The 19,849-nt window shown below is 36.5% G+C and overlaps 1 protein-coding gene across 3 annotated transcripts in view; it reads right to left on the reverse strand.

Moving 5' to 3' along the window:
• Positions 1 to 2,479: 2,479 nt before the first annotated feature.
• The window catches only part of ntm (neurotrimin), a 443,520-nt gene continuing 426,150 nt past the window's right edge, over positions 2,480 to 19,849 (reverse strand). For 2 of the 3 annotated variants that reach the window (XM_025910860.1, XM_005454557.4), the window contains 5 exons: positions 18,098 to 18,226; positions 14,427 to 14,547; positions 14,016 to 14,167; positions 12,708 to 12,743; positions 2,480 to 9,430 (listed from right to left, as the gene is read on the reverse strand). In XM_025910860.1, coding sequence (XP_025766645.1) covers positions 9,330 to 9,430; positions 12,708 to 12,743; positions 14,016 to 14,167; positions 14,427 to 14,547; positions 18,098 to 18,226 — 539 coding nt within the window. In that variant the 3' untranslated portion in view covers positions 2,480 to 9,329. The remainder of the gene's footprint in view (positions 9,431 to 12,707; positions 12,744 to 14,015; positions 14,168 to 14,426; positions 14,548 to 18,097; positions 18,227 to 19,849) is intronic. The other variant, XM_019363978.2, reaches the window with a different exon arrangement.

Genomic DNA, 19,849 nt, shown 5'->3' on the forward strand with positions numbered 1-19,849 from the left:
ATTAAAACATTACTGCAGTTGAACTAATTGGTGTGTGTTATCTTTCTTCATGGATAGATAAAGTTCGGTGGCATATACATAGCAGTGGAACTGTGGAACTCCATAATTAACCTTAGTGTGTGAAGAGGACCATTTATGTGAACAAATTGGAGTCTTTTAGATAGATATGATACAAACCACTGCACCTGTAATACCTACAGCATGCGCTGTAATCGCTCTAATAGGATATTATGGTCGACAGTATTGAACGCTGCACTAAGGTCTAGCAGGACAAGCACAGAGATGAGTTCACTGTCAGAGGCCATAAGAAGATCATTTGTAACCTTCACTAAAGCTGTTTCTGTGCTGTGATGAGCTCTGAATCCTGACTGAAACTCTTCAAATAAGCCATTCCTCTGCAGATGATCCGTTAGCTGTTTGACAACTACTCAAGAATTTTTAAGAATTTTTTATATGAAAGGAAGGTTGGAGATTGGCCTATAATTAGCTAAGACCACTGGATCAAGAGATGGCCTTTAAGTAATGGTTTAACTACTGGCCGCTTGAAGGCCTGTGGTACATAGCTGATTATTAGAGATAGGTTGATCATTTTTAAGATTGGAGTTCCACAGGGTTTCATGCTAGTGCCAATTCTGTTTACATTATATTTGCTTCCCTAGCAGTATCATACGAAAGTATAGCATATATTTTCACCGTTATGCAGATGATGCCACATACCAACTAGTTAAGCTGCAGGAATGTCTCAAGACCTGGATGACCTCTAATTTTCTGCTTCTAAATTCAGATACAACTGAGGTTTTTGTAATCTTAGAAATATGGTATTTAACAGATACTTACTCTGGATGGCAATAACCTGGCTTCATGTAACACTGAAGAATCATGGCGTCATTTTTGACCAGGATATGTCCTTTAATCCAAATCCTGAACAAATATTTTGGAGTGTTTTCTTCCATTTGCCCAATATCTCTAAAATAAAAAACATCCCGTCTTTGTCAAGGTAGAAGCAGGGCTCACACGCAAGGTTCCAAATGATGACAGTGCATTTATTTATAGTGGATTATAATAACAGTTCATAAAGGTAAACACAGTTTTGAATGTCCAGTTTTTTCCAGGCTTTATATTTATAGTACCTTTACTTCAATGGGATGTTTTAAGTAATCTCATTGTAGCAGCCAGTGACAGTTCAAAGGTGACCCCCTTCGACTGCTTTTTAGTTTTAGTGTCCTTGTTTTCCACTTTTAGTTGCAAATCAGTTTTTTATAGTTGTTTTGAAAGAAAACTACATATAGAGTTTGTTGGCCTCAGTTCTGAGACCAACAAACGCAGTGGTTAAGCTTTTTAATGCAGCTGATTTTTTGTTATTAATATAGTCAATATAGTTTAAAAACATCAAGGTATAAGCCTGTGTTTTAGTTCACAGACAACAGTTTTTTCAGCGATATGTGGTCCTCTCAGGATAGCCACCACAAACATATGATTTATACATTATGATGCTGGACATTAAACTAAATATAAAGCATTTATAAGTAGCTCTGTTTACCTTTCTGTAAAAGTCACTGCTCATATAACCCAGATTTAAACATATTTGGAGTGAATAAAGCATCTTCACTACTTAACAGCTTTTACTTACTATGATAGTTTAGGTGACTTAGGCCTAATAATATTCATTCAGTCATTTTCGCAGTTGTTAAATTGCGCATTTAACTTTGATTTAAGGGACACTGACCTTTAACATAAGGCTAAGAAAACTTACTGTGTTGAGTCTCTAATGTAATGAGCAGCCCTCAGCAGCAGAGAACAGATGTTTGCATGAATTAAATATTTGTTGAGACTGAAGTAGAGCTGTGGGGTATTAACCGCTAAGCATTCATTTAGTTGGGGGTTTCTGTTGCTGCTTACAAAAAAGCACAAAACCTATAATACTGAGCTCATAATAGACACGGGTTTACATTATTTATTACCCAGTTGTGTAGAAGCATTTCTTCAGGTCACAAGCATCTCTGCTAGTAACAAAGATTCCAGTACATTTCTTTTCAATGTGAATGAAGGAGAATAGGAAAATGCTTCTCCTTGCAGTTACAGTATTTTTCATAGCTGAGGAAGAGACACATTCAGAATGTTATGCGTGATGTCCAGCTGTGGTTATACATTATTGATGTACCAGTACACTTAGACAATACTGTGTGCAGGCTGTAAGACATATTGATGTGATTTAAAGAACTACAGTTAGTGGTTGTTGGTAATGTAGCAGGCATACGACAATGAGCTCAGTCCGAGGTCAAGACCTCTGAGGGATAAGAAAATCAATAAGTTTGACTTGTTCCTGATTTGACTTGATCCAGCTGTAGAGGATCTTGCAGTTTTTACATCATGGTAAAGTCTACTGGCGGTGCAGCATGTCGGTAATTTGATTTCTTCCTATCACTATTTACTCTGAACAACCCATTAACACTAAATAAAAACAAGAAATCACAAGATATTAAGAGACAACATTTTATTACTGTCAGCCTTAAATATGAGCACACACTTTTCATCAATAAAATACATATGACCAACAATTTTTTACAATGCGGAGCATCAAGTAGGTTGATGTCTCGCTCCACTCTTTGAACAAACCAATCTGAAGAAGAGCCCAATGACCATGTAGCTAGACATAGGGTAGAATTTTGCTCATGTAAATAATCCAAAAATGAATCCCAACATATTGTGAGACAATGTCATGCATCTGCTAAGATAATCTCCTGGCAGCTGAGACAAATGTTTGACTTCTTGTGTTCAAAGTACACATTCAAAAGCGGTCTCTTCCTGACACCAAAGCAAACCAAACAAATGTTGCAAAACACCTGAAATTAATGCTTCTCTCTGGTAGGTCCATTACATGTTTATTCACTTTTCTTAAGGCGCAACCTTAAAGGCTGCTCCCCTGCTTTTCACATATGGGAAAAAGAAAAGAAACACAGACTGATAGAGTGATAGAGAGAGTGAGTCCTGCAATCCCTGCACAGACAATGAAATTGGTCATATAAACATAAACATGCAATGCTTCCAAAATACAAATGTTCATGGGCTGTGATTCAGAACTGGCTCACTGGAGTTATACAGAAACAGAAAAATTATGTGTATCCAGCACTTCTCAGTGCATTTTCATAAATGAATGCTGGTGTGTTTCTAAGATCCTCTGCTCATTCGCCTGGATTTTGTCATAAGCTTGGCTTGATTAGGACTTGCATATAATTGTTTTAAAAGTGATGCTTGGTGGGAATTGGGAGTCATTGCTCTAATAACATAGTACAGACACAAAAAAATACAATATGCCTGCCTTCAATTTGTCTGAGAGATTAATTGTTTCTTGTGGTTGCTTATTTCCTATTGAAATAGGTATGTCAGCTCCTGCTGTGTTGAGTTTACTTGAAAGAGATGCATATTATGTGCAGTTGCTGAAAGTCTATAGCATGTGGAAAAAGAATCAATTTTAATTCAACCCGTTTCAGTTTAGTTCCATTTACATAGCGCCGAAGCATAACAACTACCACAATCATCTCAAGGTGCTTTATACTGTATAATGTAGAGTCCCTACAACATTAAAGGGAAAACCTCACCAATCTGCCAACCCCCTAAGTGCAAGCACTTCTTGACAGTGGGATGGAAAAACTTCCTTTTAACAGAAAGAAATCTGTGACAGAACCAGACTCAGGGAAGGGTTGCCATCTGCCATGGCTGGTTTGGGGTGAGGGGAAAGAAAAGATACAGGGCAAAGAGTGACAAGACAAAAAAATGATAATATTTAAAATTATTTTCTAAAAACTTAATGTAATAGTGCAATCTTTCACAATCAGTTTTTGACTTTTAATTGCTAAAAGGAATGATTTCTTAAATTAAATTTCAATTTAACTCTATTTTATTTATAAAAAATGACATTTAGCAAAACACTGTAATCATCACACAAGGTCAGACTTCTGTCTCCTTACTTAAAGGAAAATTCTGATGTATTTCAAACTAGTGTAGTTCCTTTTAATGTCCAAGGAATGAAAATTATCAAAGTATCAAGCTTATGTAGCTATGATTCTTCACTGTTAGCCAGTGCTGCCTGTGGCTGTATTACAGGAAACAATCAAAATGCTGTTATTCCAAAATAGAAACCTGCAGACAGAAACATCATGAAGCTGTTCAAAGACTTAAACAATCAAAATAGTCTGCAAAGATGAATATAAATACGCCTGGAGTAAGGTTAGCAGGAAGGTTGTCCAAAACACATGCAATTTCTATTTCAGCACGAACCCTTGAACCATAGTAGTCACATTAAAGTGAAACATTAAAAGTTTCATTACAACTGAATTTGAATTAAAGCAAATCTAGTCAAGAATAACATGAGGACAAAGAAAGATTTTGTTTTGGTTTCTCAACTAAATGTGCAGTAAATGGGAAATTAGCTGTGTTGTGTGGCACAAATCATTACACTGCCTCGCAACATGCAATGTGACTGTCTTTATTTAACTGCTCTGCAAGTCAGCTTGTCTAACCTTGAGGCTAACAATGTCCATAATGCATCAAGAACACTGTCACTAGGTAATACAAAAAGCTTAAAAAAATCCAAAATAAGCCCGTAAAGAGGCAGCATGCATAGGTTTCCTCCACATGCTTTTCCCTTTTCTGTGTTTGGAACAGCAGGGATTTGAGAACAATGAAATTAAAATTACCTTTTACTCTTAGCTTTGTACATCTCAGACCAACACGAAAGCTTTAGAAAATATAATCCAGTCGGATTTCCAACAATGATCTGACAGGCATTGACTCTTCTCTATGTCATCCTCTGATCATGGATGATACTTATCATTCCCAAAAAGTTGTGTTCTGTGCCTTCTGGGGGATTTTTGTTTCTTGGAGGCCTTGAACGTAAGATCTCATTGGCAGAATTTTAGGAGTAATCCTGTTTTGTCTGCATCTGAGGCTGAATCTTAGGTGGTTCCTGGAGTCAGCTATCTTACGTGCTGTTTGCTCGTACTCATGTACTAGCTTTCGGCAGTCTTTGCCAAAGTGGGTTAAAATGTCTTGATGCATCCAGGTAAGGAAAACCACCAAGTCATTGGCTCAGGTATGTGGATGACAATCTCAGGATGTACCACAATTCACTGATCACATTAACTTGGTAGACAAACACATCAAGTTGCCCAGGGAGGATATGAAAAATGACAGACTAGCCTTCTTACACTGTAAGATTTTCATCAGTAATGGGGGACATTAAAATTGATGTTTACTGTCTACCTACGCATATGGATCAGTATTTAAGGTTTAACTCTCATCATCCACTAAGCAAAAACTGGGTGTCATCAGGATGGTACAACATAGAGTGAACACCATCCCCACAGATACAGCAGTGATCCTATGTGTCAGGAGTATCAGAACAGTTGAGACGCCTTTTTTCTAAACACCACGTCTCTTTAGCTTTCAACCCCCCAAAAAAGCACTGCGCCAAAAATTGGTCTACCCCAAGGATCAAATCACCAGATACAAACAGAGTAATGTAGTGAACACTGCTAAGTGCCAGAAGAATTGCCATGATTTATTCATCAGGGAAACCAAACAATCTCTAGCAAAGTAGATGGCACAACACAGAAGAGCTAACTCATCAGGCCTTGAAACTTTCAATAATGTTCTTAAAAACAAAAGCATTACAAACGAAAAGCAGCACAAACCAGCACAAATGTTTGCCATCAATTTTGTTTGATTTGAAGAAGGTGGGGGGGCCACCCGCATCCTGTAGTCAGCTAAAACTGAAGAAGTCATTTGGATGACTGACGAAACATTTCTCCCCCTGAAAGCGTTAAGTCCAGATGAACAGAATCAACTTTTTGAGATTTCCTTACCTGGATGATTAAGAATGCATCAAGATTTTTATCACATTCTTAGCTCAGTGTTAAGCAATTTGCAAAATTTTATCCATGGTGAGAGAGCTTACTGCAAAATCATAAACATTTGTGTTTGACATTAAAAATTATAGAGTTCTAAAGTCATATTTTTAATTCTCACAGTTTCGGCCACCTTGTGAGATAGTGATCAAACTCTACATGTGCTACTAAGTGTGAGCAAGTACTCACATATACTTGCTCACACTTAGCAACACATGTAAAGGAATATCTAAATAAGACTTTCAGGTGTTTATTGCTGCACCATTAAATAATCTGGCTAGATGATAAACATGTGCTAATAGGTAGTATTGAATCTATCCCTGCAAAAACTTCCCTAGGAGGTGATCTGATGTGAGTCCATTTTAAATGTGGTGAATCTTGTCATAAAATGACTGTGTAGTATAGACGTGTGATTGGTAGTGCCTTCTTTAAACCCAGGATGGAATAATTACCATGTCATTTCCAAACATTGGAGTGCTAGAGATAAATATTGTTTTGCAGTCTCGCTCTGTCCCTCCCTCTCTCTGATATGTGAAAACAAACAATGATTAGCCTGTCAGATTCAGGTGATGATTATCCTGATCAGTTTCTAAAACGACCTGTTTCATGCCTCTTTGATTTGGATGTTGGCTCTTGTTTTCACATAAAGGAGTAAAAGGGATGTTATCCCCAAAAAACATGGAAAGAAAAGAAAAATATAGGTAGGTAATGTGGATGGTGGACTAGGACCTCAGTGGTGCTGACATAAGCCAGAGGGAAAAGATTGAGAAAAGGGGCAAAAAATGTATATTAAAAGAACAGAGGTCATTGCTTTTATGTACCCTTTCCTCCTTTTAGGTCTGATTTAGAAATAACTTTCAGAAGATAAGAAAGGCAACATCTCCCATCAATAAACAGACATAGTAATTTGTTTTAATTCACTGTTCTTGTTTGTTGCAGTGTTAATGGGAACCTTCAAATGCAAAACTCTCATAGAAACTGACAGTAAAAACAAACAGCATTTTGCAAGGGATGCACAATGTCTTAAAACAGTCCTTCTCATTACAAAAGCCAGTAGTTCAACACCAGATGTAAATTTTTTGTTATTGTCACCAAATAACAAAAAAGCATACCCATGTTAAAAGACAATACATTTACTTGGGAGGGGGGCCTGAGTGCAGTCTGGCAATTGGTACAAATCTCTTTTCAAAGTGAGAGATATGAAAGAGTGAAATTACCAGCTTTAATTCTTCCTGTCATTTTGTGAGAGGTTACAGATTGTTGCATAAAATTCTCATGCTCACAATGAAATATGGTAAAGGAGGTCTGCTGATTGTTTGCTGCCTGTGACACTCTGCCTGCACTGATGTTTGTCCATAATGAAACGTGATTTTCTGGTTTTCTGTTTTTTTCTGCTTTTCTGGTAATGCAAGTTATATATCAGGTGATAAGAATTGTTGTGGCCTATTTGCTGAGACCTTTAATCAGTCTCAGTTATTGCAGTTGGCTTGCACACTCTACAGTAAAGTCTAAAATTATTAAATCTTCCAACCCACATCTCACAATCTGACTCCTATACTGTACATTTTGGTTTAAGAGTATCAATGATTTTGCATTTTACTCGTGTCAAAAGACAACACATTTACTCTAAAGGTCTTCATGAGTCTACCCATGTCAGTAGATCTGTATAGGACTGGATAATAGACAAAATATTAAAGATGGGTCTTAGCCTATAAGTATAAATCGTGAATTGGCAGCAAAAGTACCTTAAATCTGCCTTCATTCTAATAGGATAAATGCTTAATTTGTAAAGTCCAAATCAACAGAAGTCTGAAAGTCTTTACTGCAAAATGTTGGCTAATTCAACCTTTTTCTTAAAAGATTATGGTCTCAGTTCCTACTTTCAACACATCTTCAGTGTAATATGATCTTCACTTTGTGTATTATAGTTTAATTTATAGATAATGATGAAACAATGTATGCTTCAAGTTACTATTGTTTGGTAGTGAATAATTTCCTCAGGTTGTCAATGAAAAAGGAACTCTTAAGACTGCAAATCTGTATTTCTGACCTATTTTTTCTGACCTTTTTTTTTAGAGAAAGTTTTTAAGTTTTCATCCATTTAACCCAGGTGTTATTTCTATATTATGTCTAGGTCAATATTAAAAAGAATAGGCAAATCCACTTTAATTCACTGTGGTACATTTTTGCACAGACAGAAATTTTTGTACCCATGAAGACCTCTAGTTTACTCTGAAGTTAATGAGAAGACAATACTTAAAAATCAGTGTCTTTGTTTGGTGATGAGAAAAACAGGAAGTATATGGTCTTTGGGTTATTTGTGTCTAAATACATGCAGAAAGAGTTTATTTTGTGTTAATCTACTCAAAACGACTGTTCTGTAAGCCTCCAGTGCTGGTTTAGAACATAAACAGGAACAATTTCTAGAGCATGTGTACATGGTATGATATTAAACAAATATCAATAGCATTAATAGGTTTGCATTACTTAAGTCAGATGTCAACTCCATACAAGTGTAGCTAACATTCCCTCCATCTGTAAATATTAAAGTCTAACATAATTATAATTATAATAATCTTGACAACATTTTTGTATACAACCAGTACGAGTAAAGAACAAAAAATGACAAAGAGATGAAACTAAGAGGTTTGTCCCAAATAATTACAAGTTCATATTTCCGGTTCTTAAAAATATTTAAAACTACACATAATTGAAAAAATATAATTAAAAAGATTAGCATAGCACAAGTGCAAATATATTACTATAATGGTGGGAACAAAAATACTACAATTCTGCTTTCAACAACCAGACAAAAGGATAATTATTACACATTAAAATATGATAATACCAGGTTTTCAGCCTCAGGGCAACCTTCTGTTTGACTCTTTCAGTTTAACTTTGAGGTATTTAGCATTCACTTCTTATATTTGCTCTAAATTTGCTGTTTCCTGGAATAGACATGAATATTCAGTGTGGTTAAATTCAAGACAAATCCATTTGATTAAGAGACACTTTTTAAAAATAAGAGACACCATTTTAAAAATCTTTTTTTTTTTTTAGAATCACAGGTAAAAAGAGACAATCCAGAATAATATGATTCAAAGAGAAAAATATCCAACAAAATTCAATTATAAGGTGAAACATTTGTTACATCCTTGAAATCTCCAAAAAAAAAAAAAAAAAAAAAAAAAACCCAAAACAAAACAGGAAAAAACTCAATGACATACTTATTTAGTAGGTCAACATCAATGCAGTGCAGATTAAATCATGCACTTAATGTGCATCAGTTTATGGTTTCAGTTGGAAAAAAAAAAGCACACACACACACACACACACACACACACACACACACACACACACACACACACACACACAGGCACACATGCACACACACAAAACACTGGAGTTCAACTCAATTTATCTTCAAAATCTAAGCAGGAAGGACAGAATCATAATGAAGAGGAGACAGTTGTGTGAGTGCACTCTCATTGCACCGCCGCTGCCATCTTGAACTGCTCTCGGTCCTGACAGGAGAGAGAATGAGGAAAAACATCTGGGTAGGTTTCACCACTAAGGAGTTTTCTTCTTTTGTGGTGTCACTACTTGAAGTAAGTTAATAAACCTCCTGTCTGTGAACAATCCAGCATTACAAAAATATGTGTGTTTTTTTTAAAACAATAACTTAAAGAGTAATAAGAGCTGTAACAGTGATTATGGTTTGTATGTCATCTTTATAAGATGGCATGAAAAGAGAATTTAAAGGTCACAGTACTGCAATTAGAATTCAATTTTAGGGACAGTTGATTGTGTCTTTGATAGTATGTTCCAGCAAATGGCCATAGAAAGGTTTAGGGTTATCTTGCAAACGGTTTTGCATTCATAACAAGAAATATTACACAGCTACATAATGTTCATAGTTAATATATCAGCAAACATTCAGTACACATTCAGCTGAGGGAAATTGAGAATGTGCTTTAAAAAGTTGTTTGACAATGCACTCCCAGAGACTGTACGGCAACAATTATGTTTTAATACTGACAAAGTTAAAAATGACTTAAACCAGGAGCCAGAAAAAGTGACTAACGGTATTATCTATACCTGTCACGGTCCTGGGTCGGTGACCCAGTGTTTTGAGTTTCTTGTGTCTCTGAGTTTTGTATTATGATCTTAGTTCCCTTTGTTCCCCCAGTTTATTCTTTAGTCTAGTGTCTTAGTTTGGCTTTCTTGTATTCTCTTTAGTTCTCTGAGTATTTAATAGCTGCCCTCTGTCTCTTTGTTGTTGTTCTGTGTTTCTTAGTTGCTCTGTCTCCCCTAGTCTAGTTTGCGTCTGTGCTACTTCCTGTTTTACTTTGAAGGTCCATGTCTCTTGTGAGTGTTTTTTCTACTTTGCTCCCTCGTCTCGTCAGTTCTGATTTCTCCCAGCTGTGCTCTCCTTCTGTGTCTCATTCCCCTCGTTACTTCCCAGTGTATTTAAACCCTGTGTTTCTCTGAGTCAGTGTCGCGTCGTCCCTCTTGCTGTGTGGATCTCCCTGTGTCTCCCTGTGAGTCTTAGTTTGTTATTTCCCAGTTTAGTTTAGTTTGTATGCCTTTTTCCCTGCCAGCCAATAAAACTGTGACTTTGAGTTTACACCTTGAGTCTGAGCGCCTGCATTTTGGGTCCTACTCCTGCCTGCCACACTGCACTTCTTGACAATACCTTCTTCTGTTTCTCCACAAAACATAAGATTTTTTAATGTTTAGAATTAGAGAAGAAGTAATGCGGGATATTTGCATAGCGAGAATTATAATTAACACTATAACGGCCAGGAGGAGTCATTTTGACCCCTCAGTTGATTGTTTACATTTTAAAATTGATCTCAATGCAGGCTACATAAAAGTAAAAAAAATGCATTTTAAATAATTATTGTAAAAGTATTAATGTCCAAGTTGATCATCTCATCCATTTTGACATCTGCCTCAAAATCACCAAAGTGCAGCCTCCCATTCAGTGTTCACACTGCTCAACAATTCTCAATCTGCAGCTTCACCTCCCCAGCTGTCTGGGTCAGGCCTAAAACCTGTTCTACTAATGTGCTCTGGATTTCACTCTTCATTTGTTCGGATTAGTTCTCCACAGTCTAGACTCTCTGTTCGCTTTAGGTATGAATTCCCCTGCTGCTCAGAAGAGAAAGCAACCTGCCAGTTCTCCATGCTTTCGGTTACGCACTCCCCCTGCTCAAAATCCCATACTCAGCCCTGTAGTAATCTTTTTTTTTTTTTTTTTTTCATCTAACTACAGTCCCCTATATATGTATTTATCAGTAACATAAAACTAGCTTTTGGCTGATGTCATAGCAATCAAAGGTGGGTTCTAGTTAAAAGTGGACATTTTATTTTTCTTTTGATCCCACACATTCCAAAATTCCAAATTTGATGAATAATCCCATTTTTTTTAAAAGTCATGGAATTTGAGATGATGAGGTTTGATTTTAATAGAATTACAGGATTTTGAAAATCCTGTAACTCTGGGTCTGATTTATTTAGCACATAACAGTGAATAGTGTAAGTTTGGATGATAATGAAAGATGAACAAAGAGAAGCAGAGTAAGGAAGTAATCTCAGTGAAGAAGTAACAACACTGTCAAAAAACTATATTTAAAGGAAAACTCTTTAGTGTTTTTGAGTGTGATGATCAAGATGACATGAACTGCTCAAAGGTTTAGTAGGATATAAATGAATCGTGCTCAGCAAGGTTGTTTTTTCAAGGACATTCTTAGGATTGAGAAGTGATTTAAAACATTTATTCAAATTAAAACGCTGTATTCCAGCACTGATATTTTTTAACATATTGCTAAAATTACCAAAGTATTGCATGATGCATTTTATGAATAAAAGCATGTAATATTTTTCATCATGCCCTTTTTTGGGGATGAGGCAAGTTCTAAATGAGTGTATTATATAAGGATTTTGGATCATTTTTACATTTTTACATTGAAATTGGTAAAACAATGACTACTCATTTCCCTTGGCTTTCCACAAGTTTCCTTTGGGGGCATGTATCCAATTATCCTTCCACAGTGGATTATTCCTAATCCTTCCTACTGCTAATTAGAATAATGAAAATCACTCACAGTCATAGTCCAAATCAAAGTCATTAATACAGTTCTGTTATGTGAATGGACTGCTGGTCGCAGTCACAAGGACAAATCAAATGGCAAAGTAGGTGTGGTGTTTATCTCTGCAGTTTCACACGTTAAAGTGCTGGACCTCAAAATGTGCACAGATTCACACAAGAAATGTGCAATTTTGTTTTTTTTTTTCTGTAGTATGTACAGTTGAAATGCAGCAAATATTGGTACAATGGATCATAGAAGAACAAACAAACATGATAAATACTTACATTAGGAAAAGTGCATGCAAAGAATCAAAATGAAGCCGATGTCACACAGAGAGGCAGTTAGGTTTGAGAAGAGAAAGATGAAACACAGTTAATGAAACAGACTTCATTGACCATTTTCACAGATTCGCACATGTCAGCTTCCTTTGCTGCTCACCATCCTCAGAGATGCTGCTTACCACACAAGAACTCTAACATGTCAAATCAATAAAACCACAGAGGGTTAAAGTGCAATTTTGACAGGTTCAAAAAGCCAAGACAAATGATTTCACTTTTTATCAAATGTAGCAGAGACTCATCATCTCTGAAATTCTAACGCAGCCTAACTTACAATTGTGAAAATGGCAATGTTCCACAGGTTCCAGCATGCAATTAATATAATTGATTCTCGACAGCTGACGTTCATGCTAGTGTTGAATACTAACCTTGCAAAAGTGTTGAGCTAGTGGGTTCAACTACCACTATACCAGGGAAACAAATTGAACAGAGCAACATGTCAGAAACAGAAAAGCAATATTGTGATATCAGTTTCAGACAGTTCAACTGACAAAACAGTGGCAACGCCGATTTATAAAAGCAAAGGTGGGGCCCTAAAGGCAAAACACTGTGTTTAAGTACCACAAATAAAGTAATTTTAGCAAAATTTTAAAAACAGCAAACATCTGTGGACTTTCCAAATAAAGACCCTTGCACGTGTAACAAGGACCTTTCATCAGATGTGTAAATAAATGTTTTTTTATTATTTGAATGGCCTACTGTCATATTAATATTTTTTAAGGCTTTATTCAGACATTGCAGTATAATTTCAGAAAGAGTTTTAATGCTTACATGAGAACAGTGTATTTAAAGCTCACACAGGCTTGATAACTGATTTCCAAGAGTTCTATAGATGTACATGTATAGCACAGGTATTTATTACTACGCAATTATTTTCCTTGTGCATGAGCAGAGAACTCAGCAGCCACACACACAAATAAGCCAGCAGTCTCATTAATTTGCTGTACAATATTACATATATATTATGATGACAAAACAAACAAACAAAGCCTAACAAAAACCTGGGATCTAACATATTATAACTTTACCCAAAACATAGATACTTAAACATGCCAACAAAATGTTTCTTAGTCTAGTACCAGAAGTGGCTATTCACTCACTGACTATATTTTGGCCTTATTTTTGATGGAAGCCATATTAAATAAGCAGAGCAGATGAAGAGGACACGATGTCAGACACAGGAACAGCACAGAGAATCCAATACATTTTCAAAATAAGATGCAACTGTCCACTTCTGAAATCTTTCTGGTGAGATTTATAACTTCACAAAGGACAAAACAGTGGAGATAGTGAAGTTAAAGACATGCACCCAGGGTAGTACTTGGTTAATGAAACCGTCTTGGACTGTATTTGGTGACTTATTCTGCCTTGCAGCCTTGGTGAGCTCAGCGTATAGTACATAAAAAATTCTTCACTGGCTGCAGGTTCTGGTTTGAGAGGCTCCACAGCAGCACAACAATCACCATCTTGGGCTATAGAGTGCAACTCTGGTCACTACATGTGACAGTGATTAAAGACCCAGCTTAGTGATAATGAGGACCACTGCAAGAGTGGCCTGATTAGCAGCAACTAAACATCAAAATAAAATGCATGCATACAACAACGTTTGTACAAATCTAACATATTACAGAATCTTAGTTATAGTTCCTGTTGTCAAGTATTATAAATGTACTTACCATACAGAAGGAAGCTTGTATTTGAGCTCCCAAGTGTGTTGATGGCAACGCAGGTGTAGTTGCCATAATCTCCATCAGACACATTAAAGAAGGTCAGCTTTGATCCTAATCCAGTACTGACAATCTCCATACCATCAAAGCCATTAAAGATCCTAAATGAGTGAAAAGTATCAAATCATATCATTCATGTTTTCTTTTAGACTTTTTTTTCACACATTTGAAATCCGTTTATATAGTACTATAACTATAAATTTCACAGCAGATCATTAACCATCAGTAACTTGTGCGCGCGCACACACACACACACACACACACACACACACACACACACACACACACACACAAAGGCACATGCACATATTCACATATCTTTCATTTGCCTATTTAAAATGCAAATGTAAGACCAATTACCTTCTGTTATCTTTGTACCATTCAAAATCTGCCTCAGGCACTGCATCAGCCTCACACTCCATCACTCCTCTCTGGCCCAGTGTCACTCCAACATCTCTGCCCTCTGACACAGCTGGAGCATCTACAACCAGACAGAAACACACAGGAATGTAGTGTGCGGGAGTAAACAGCAGCACAAGCATTGATAATCAGGAGACAGAGGTCATAGCATTTTCCTGTCTTGACTCTATGCAACAACCACAAGTGAACAGATAATATCGTTCAAATTATAAATAATAATTAGTACAGTGTTGAAATTGCATAGTGTTAGAGTATGATGTGAAGAAAATAACTGTTCAGGTTTTAATGATCCATTTTCTTACCTCTGTATCATAGACATATTATAATATAAATAATAGCAGTTAGCTGTATGTCCAAAGTATAGTCAAATGTACCCAAGTGCCCAGCTACTGCTCATGGGCCTTTCAAACTTGCTTTGATTTCAGGGCTCTCCATGGTAACTAGAAGATGGTAACTACACATAGATAACATGAATTAAAACTTGTACTGCAAAAATAAAGGAAACCAATGAAAAAGCCACTTGTGATAATAAAGTATAATTTAATGCCACAAAATAATTTTTTTGTCAAATAGCCCAAAAAGCGACAGCTATCATTATTACTAAGTGCTAATGATTTATGTAGCATTTGGCATTTAGGTTTGACAAATGAACCAATGATTAAGGTTGCAGATTAATTTCCTGAAAATCAGCTAATTTACCCACAATTAAACAGAGAAAGGTAAATTAACCGTGCTACATGCATTAGACTATTATTAGATATAGGTTAATTTAATAACAAAGTAGTTCGAATTTGAAAGTATCTTTCATTTAAAATAGCACATACTTCCAGATTTAAAAAATACATAAAAGCCACAAATTGGTACACTCACCAAGCAATATTAGGAGCACCTGAAACCTTAATTACCCATGCAGTTATCCAGTCAGCCAATCATGTAGTAGTAGTAATAATAAATAAACTCCTGTTGATAAAGATCGCAGGCTTCAGCTAATAACCGAGTCAGAAATCATAATGTGATCATAAAAAAACTCCAACCAAATCAGTAGTTCTGGGTAGTTGTTCTGCAGATGGAAATGCTTTATACATTATGTAGCTGAAGTAAACTGTGGCAACTATAGTATAGTAAACAAAAGTATATATACTGTCTCAGAGGAAATAAAACACATTCATGGGGAGCATCTTGCTTGTAATGTGGATAAATTGGGCAAATTGGGGCTAAAGATGGATGTTTACCTAACTCCTTCAGAGTGTGTTTAATGATGCTGTGCAAATCTGGCACTGTCGCTGACTTCACTCTACATGATTTATATGACATGATTTATATTTATATGTTATCACCAGCAAATCAATTATACGAGATCTGAAGCCCTACAAACGTTTGGATGCTTATCAGTATTTTCTGGGCCAGATTGTCCAGTGGGCATTATGGGCATGTGATCTTAAACCACAAATTATCAAAAAGTAGATATGATATTTTTTTATTATAAAAATTGGCCAAATACAGTAGTCTTTATTTAAATACAGTAGTCTATATTCCATCGCTCCCTTTTTCATCTACATTGCTAGTGGTCTCTCCCTAAGTCAACTAGCTAGTAGATGCCACTGCCATGCAAGCTAATCTTGTGGTTAGCAGCTCACAATCAAGGTAAATTTATGACCCAAAAGTTTGAATGGATCTAAATGAAGAAGCCAGGCTTTCCTCATAACCCAAAAAGCAAATTTACAGGAAATATTTCTGTTATTTCTTCAACATTCATCTGGGAGCAGGACTGTGGCAATGGCAAGAATTGTTGAAAGGAGGTAAAAGACGAGAAGATCACCAGGAAAACAGACAGACAGACAGAGAGAATGAGGGAGGAAGATGACAACAGGTGTGTGTGCAAAAACTTTAATCAAAGAGTATTTTCATCCTATTTAATTTAATGTAAGTTACTTTAGAGGTTTTAGTAAAATTGTGTTGTGTTGATAACTTTTTTCTCAAAGGTCTCTGCATTTCAAACTATTCTGTGTACTATCAATATGTGTGATTATTGCAGCAACAAATCTTATCCTCAAAACAAGTCGGTTAGGGCCCAGAAAACATTTTTGCCAAGGGGTCTGTAATTTTATGATCCAACCTTGTGGAGATGACTTAATGAAACATCTTATTGTGTATTTTCTTCTCAAAATACAGAAAAAGTATTTTGACTTTATTTTGACTTTTTCTTTAAATTCAACTTTAAATTTAAAAATGATCAATAATATTTTTTTCTTCATGCACGGGCAGGGATAGCTCAGTAGGTAGAGTGCTGGCCCCATGATTGCAAGGTCGGGGGTTCAAATCCACTAAACGGCTACCCTGAAGTACCCCTGAGCAAGGTACCGTCCCTACACACTGCTCCCCGGGCGCCCAATGGCTGCCCATTGCTACACAGAGTGAAGTTAAAACGAAGAGAGGAATTTCCCCATGGGGACCAATAAAGTACACATTATTGTTATTATGTGTCCCTAATACTCTGTCATACAGGTGAATTGTTGATGATATCCATATTTTTCTGTTTTTGCCTCTGTTACTGAAAATGTGTTTGAAGTGGATCTAATGAAGGCATCCTCACAATTAGAAAATAAATGTGATGTGAGAATGTAATAAAACTTTTTATCAAAGAGAAAGTACTTAAAGAGATTTAGGATACTAGTTTCTAAAATTATCTGGGGTAATATTAGCTTAAAACATGTTGTTTGTCAGCTGTATGGAGACAGGAGTGTCACATGCCTGATACGCTCATGATAAACCAACTGGGACAATTTCAAAAATAAATAAACAATTTCATATTCTTCAGTTTAGGAGTGAGGCTTCAGGTGAGGAGGAAGAAGATGAAATGGAGATGAGGGGGATAGTAGAGATCGAGGAGGTGAGAGAGAAAAAACTAGAACGAGAAAAGGAAAATATAAATGTAAAAATGTTAAATGGTCAAATATTGTTTCAAACAAATACTGGTGACTTAAAAATTTCAAATAAATTATAACTGATACTACTATTTATCTAATCCTGCTGTATCAGATAAATCTTTTTTTTTATCTTCTTCTATCCAAATCAGCAGGAAAATAATACAAATTATTCTATATCCGTCCTTGATGACTGCTGGACCCAACAACACATCAGAATACAGGCATTGTGGGAAAAAAGTAGCAGCGATGTGCACAAGACATCACAAAACAAAACAAAACATTATCATACAGAATCTATGTCACCAATAACTGAAATTGGACAGAAAAGGAATGTGCTGAGGAAACTGGATTGTAACTTGTCTGTCTCTATGTGTTCATAGAGACAGACAGACATTCTAGCCTTGCAACATATTGGTGAACTGTCTAGGGTGTACCCTGCCCCTTGATTTATGACAGCTCAACCCTGAATGAAAAATGGAAGAAGATGGATGGCTATATTAGACATTACAGAATTTTGATCAACGTCAGTCTGATAGGTACTGAAATAGTGAAACAAAAATCCACACAGTTCACCAGAATGGACTGTATTTTTTCCATGATCACCCATCCAACACTGTCACATTAAAAGTAGCACAATTTAGTACCGTTTGAGTGAATTTTTGAAACATTTAGCAGTTGACTCACAGTTGACGGTGATGTCTACAGTCTGTACGTCTGTGTCAATATCATTGACAGCTGTGCATTCATACGTTCCTGCTCTCTGTCTGGATATAGATGGGATTTCCAAGTATTCATCATCTGACACCAGGTCCCCTGTGAAAGATCACACACATAGAGAGAGAGATTGGAGAGGGTCATTTGGAGATAATGTGACAAGTCAACAGCTGTGGCCAGGTTCAGTATTTTCACCAACTGTGTGCCTGCAGGACACCTTAAAAGGGAAGAAGGAATATATTGATTACAAGGGCTGATGGATCATTAAAGCTGTATACTATAACTATAATTCACCTAGGTCTACTGAATTGTACTTCATTTAAATGCGATACACAGCAACAAAAATTGTAAAGAAAAAAAAATCTATTTGTTTTGCTAAAAAAAAGAGAAGCTCATTTCCAACTATTGGAGTGAATATGAACGTGAATAGTTGTCTTCAGCAAACTTGCAACCTTTCCAGGATGTCTCCCACCCAAGGGCATAGATTTGGCATGGACGGAAGGGACATGTCCCCACCAATATCCAGCGATTATTGAATTGTCCCCAACAATAATATGATCTCTTTGAGTAACGAAAAACAAACCCGATAGAAAGAAAAAAACGATCTGTCAACGTCATATTCACCTAGCGGTGCACAAAGAGTTAAATTACGTTCTCTACTGGAGTCCTCCCTCATGTTTGTCACATGAGGGAGGACTCCAGTAGAGAACGTAATTTAAGGCACATCCAATCACATGACCAATGTGATTGGATGTGCCTTTCAGGGAGCTCTGTTTAGTTTTAGCAGCGGCAAGCCTGCGCTGCGAGGACCTGCAAGGAGGAGAGGATGGCAGCAAAAAGGAAGAACCTGGATGTAATAAAGTATTTTTCAAAGAAACCTGTAAGTCACTTAAAGTCAAGTTCACTCATAAAATGTGTCCGTCACAATAACGTTACAGGCAATGCTAGGCTTTGGCCCACATCAGTCTAAAATTGTATGTAACCATGAATAACGTTTTTTGGGAAACTAACTGCACAACAGGCAGCACTATTACTTATCTCAGTCTCCCAGAGTAGCATTTCTAATTTTTATTGAAAGTGTCAGAGAAAACGGCAGCCTCGAGTAAGCCAGGATATTAGTTTACAGAGGCTGTTAAAATTATATGTCTAACGTTAAAATGTTGGTGACACAATAATTTCATCCTAGTTGTACTGACATATTCATAGGGTTAATTTTTGAGACAAAATATCATGAGGTAGTCATGATTTTGCAAATACTCCACCTTGGAGTGCAGTTTGCACAAATTGTTTTAAAAATGCACTCACTCTACAAACATTACTGATGAGTCAAGATCTGCACAAATTGACAGAAACACTGAAGCAGCTACCCATTTTATTCTTATTGTCATGTATGTCCTATTTGTCAGGTGACAGAAGAACCAACACAAAGCTCAGAGAGCAATGGTGATACAAGATCACAGGTGAAACTGGATGATGACTTAGTGGTTCATTACTGTATTTGAAGCACATGTGTGACTGTGACGGATGGGTGGATTTTGGCAACAGCAGCAATAAAGACAGATCCTGATCGGGCGTGACAGGCCAAATTTTCACACATTGTGCCAAAAACCTGCACTTGTAAATATGGCAAGTCTGTCTTATCCTCATGTTTCTCGTAGCACTTTGTATCACCAATTCTTTACCAAGACCAGTTCTTGATTTAACATTTTTCATAGGATGCTA

The sequence above is a fragment of the Oreochromis niloticus genome, linkage group LG10 (assembly GCF_001858045.2).
Source record: "Oreochromis niloticus isolate F11D_XX linkage group LG10, O_niloticus_UMD_NMBU, whole genome shotgun sequence".
Lineage (NCBI taxonomy): Eukaryota > Metazoa > Chordata > Actinopteri > Cichliformes > Cichlidae > Oreochromis > Oreochromis niloticus.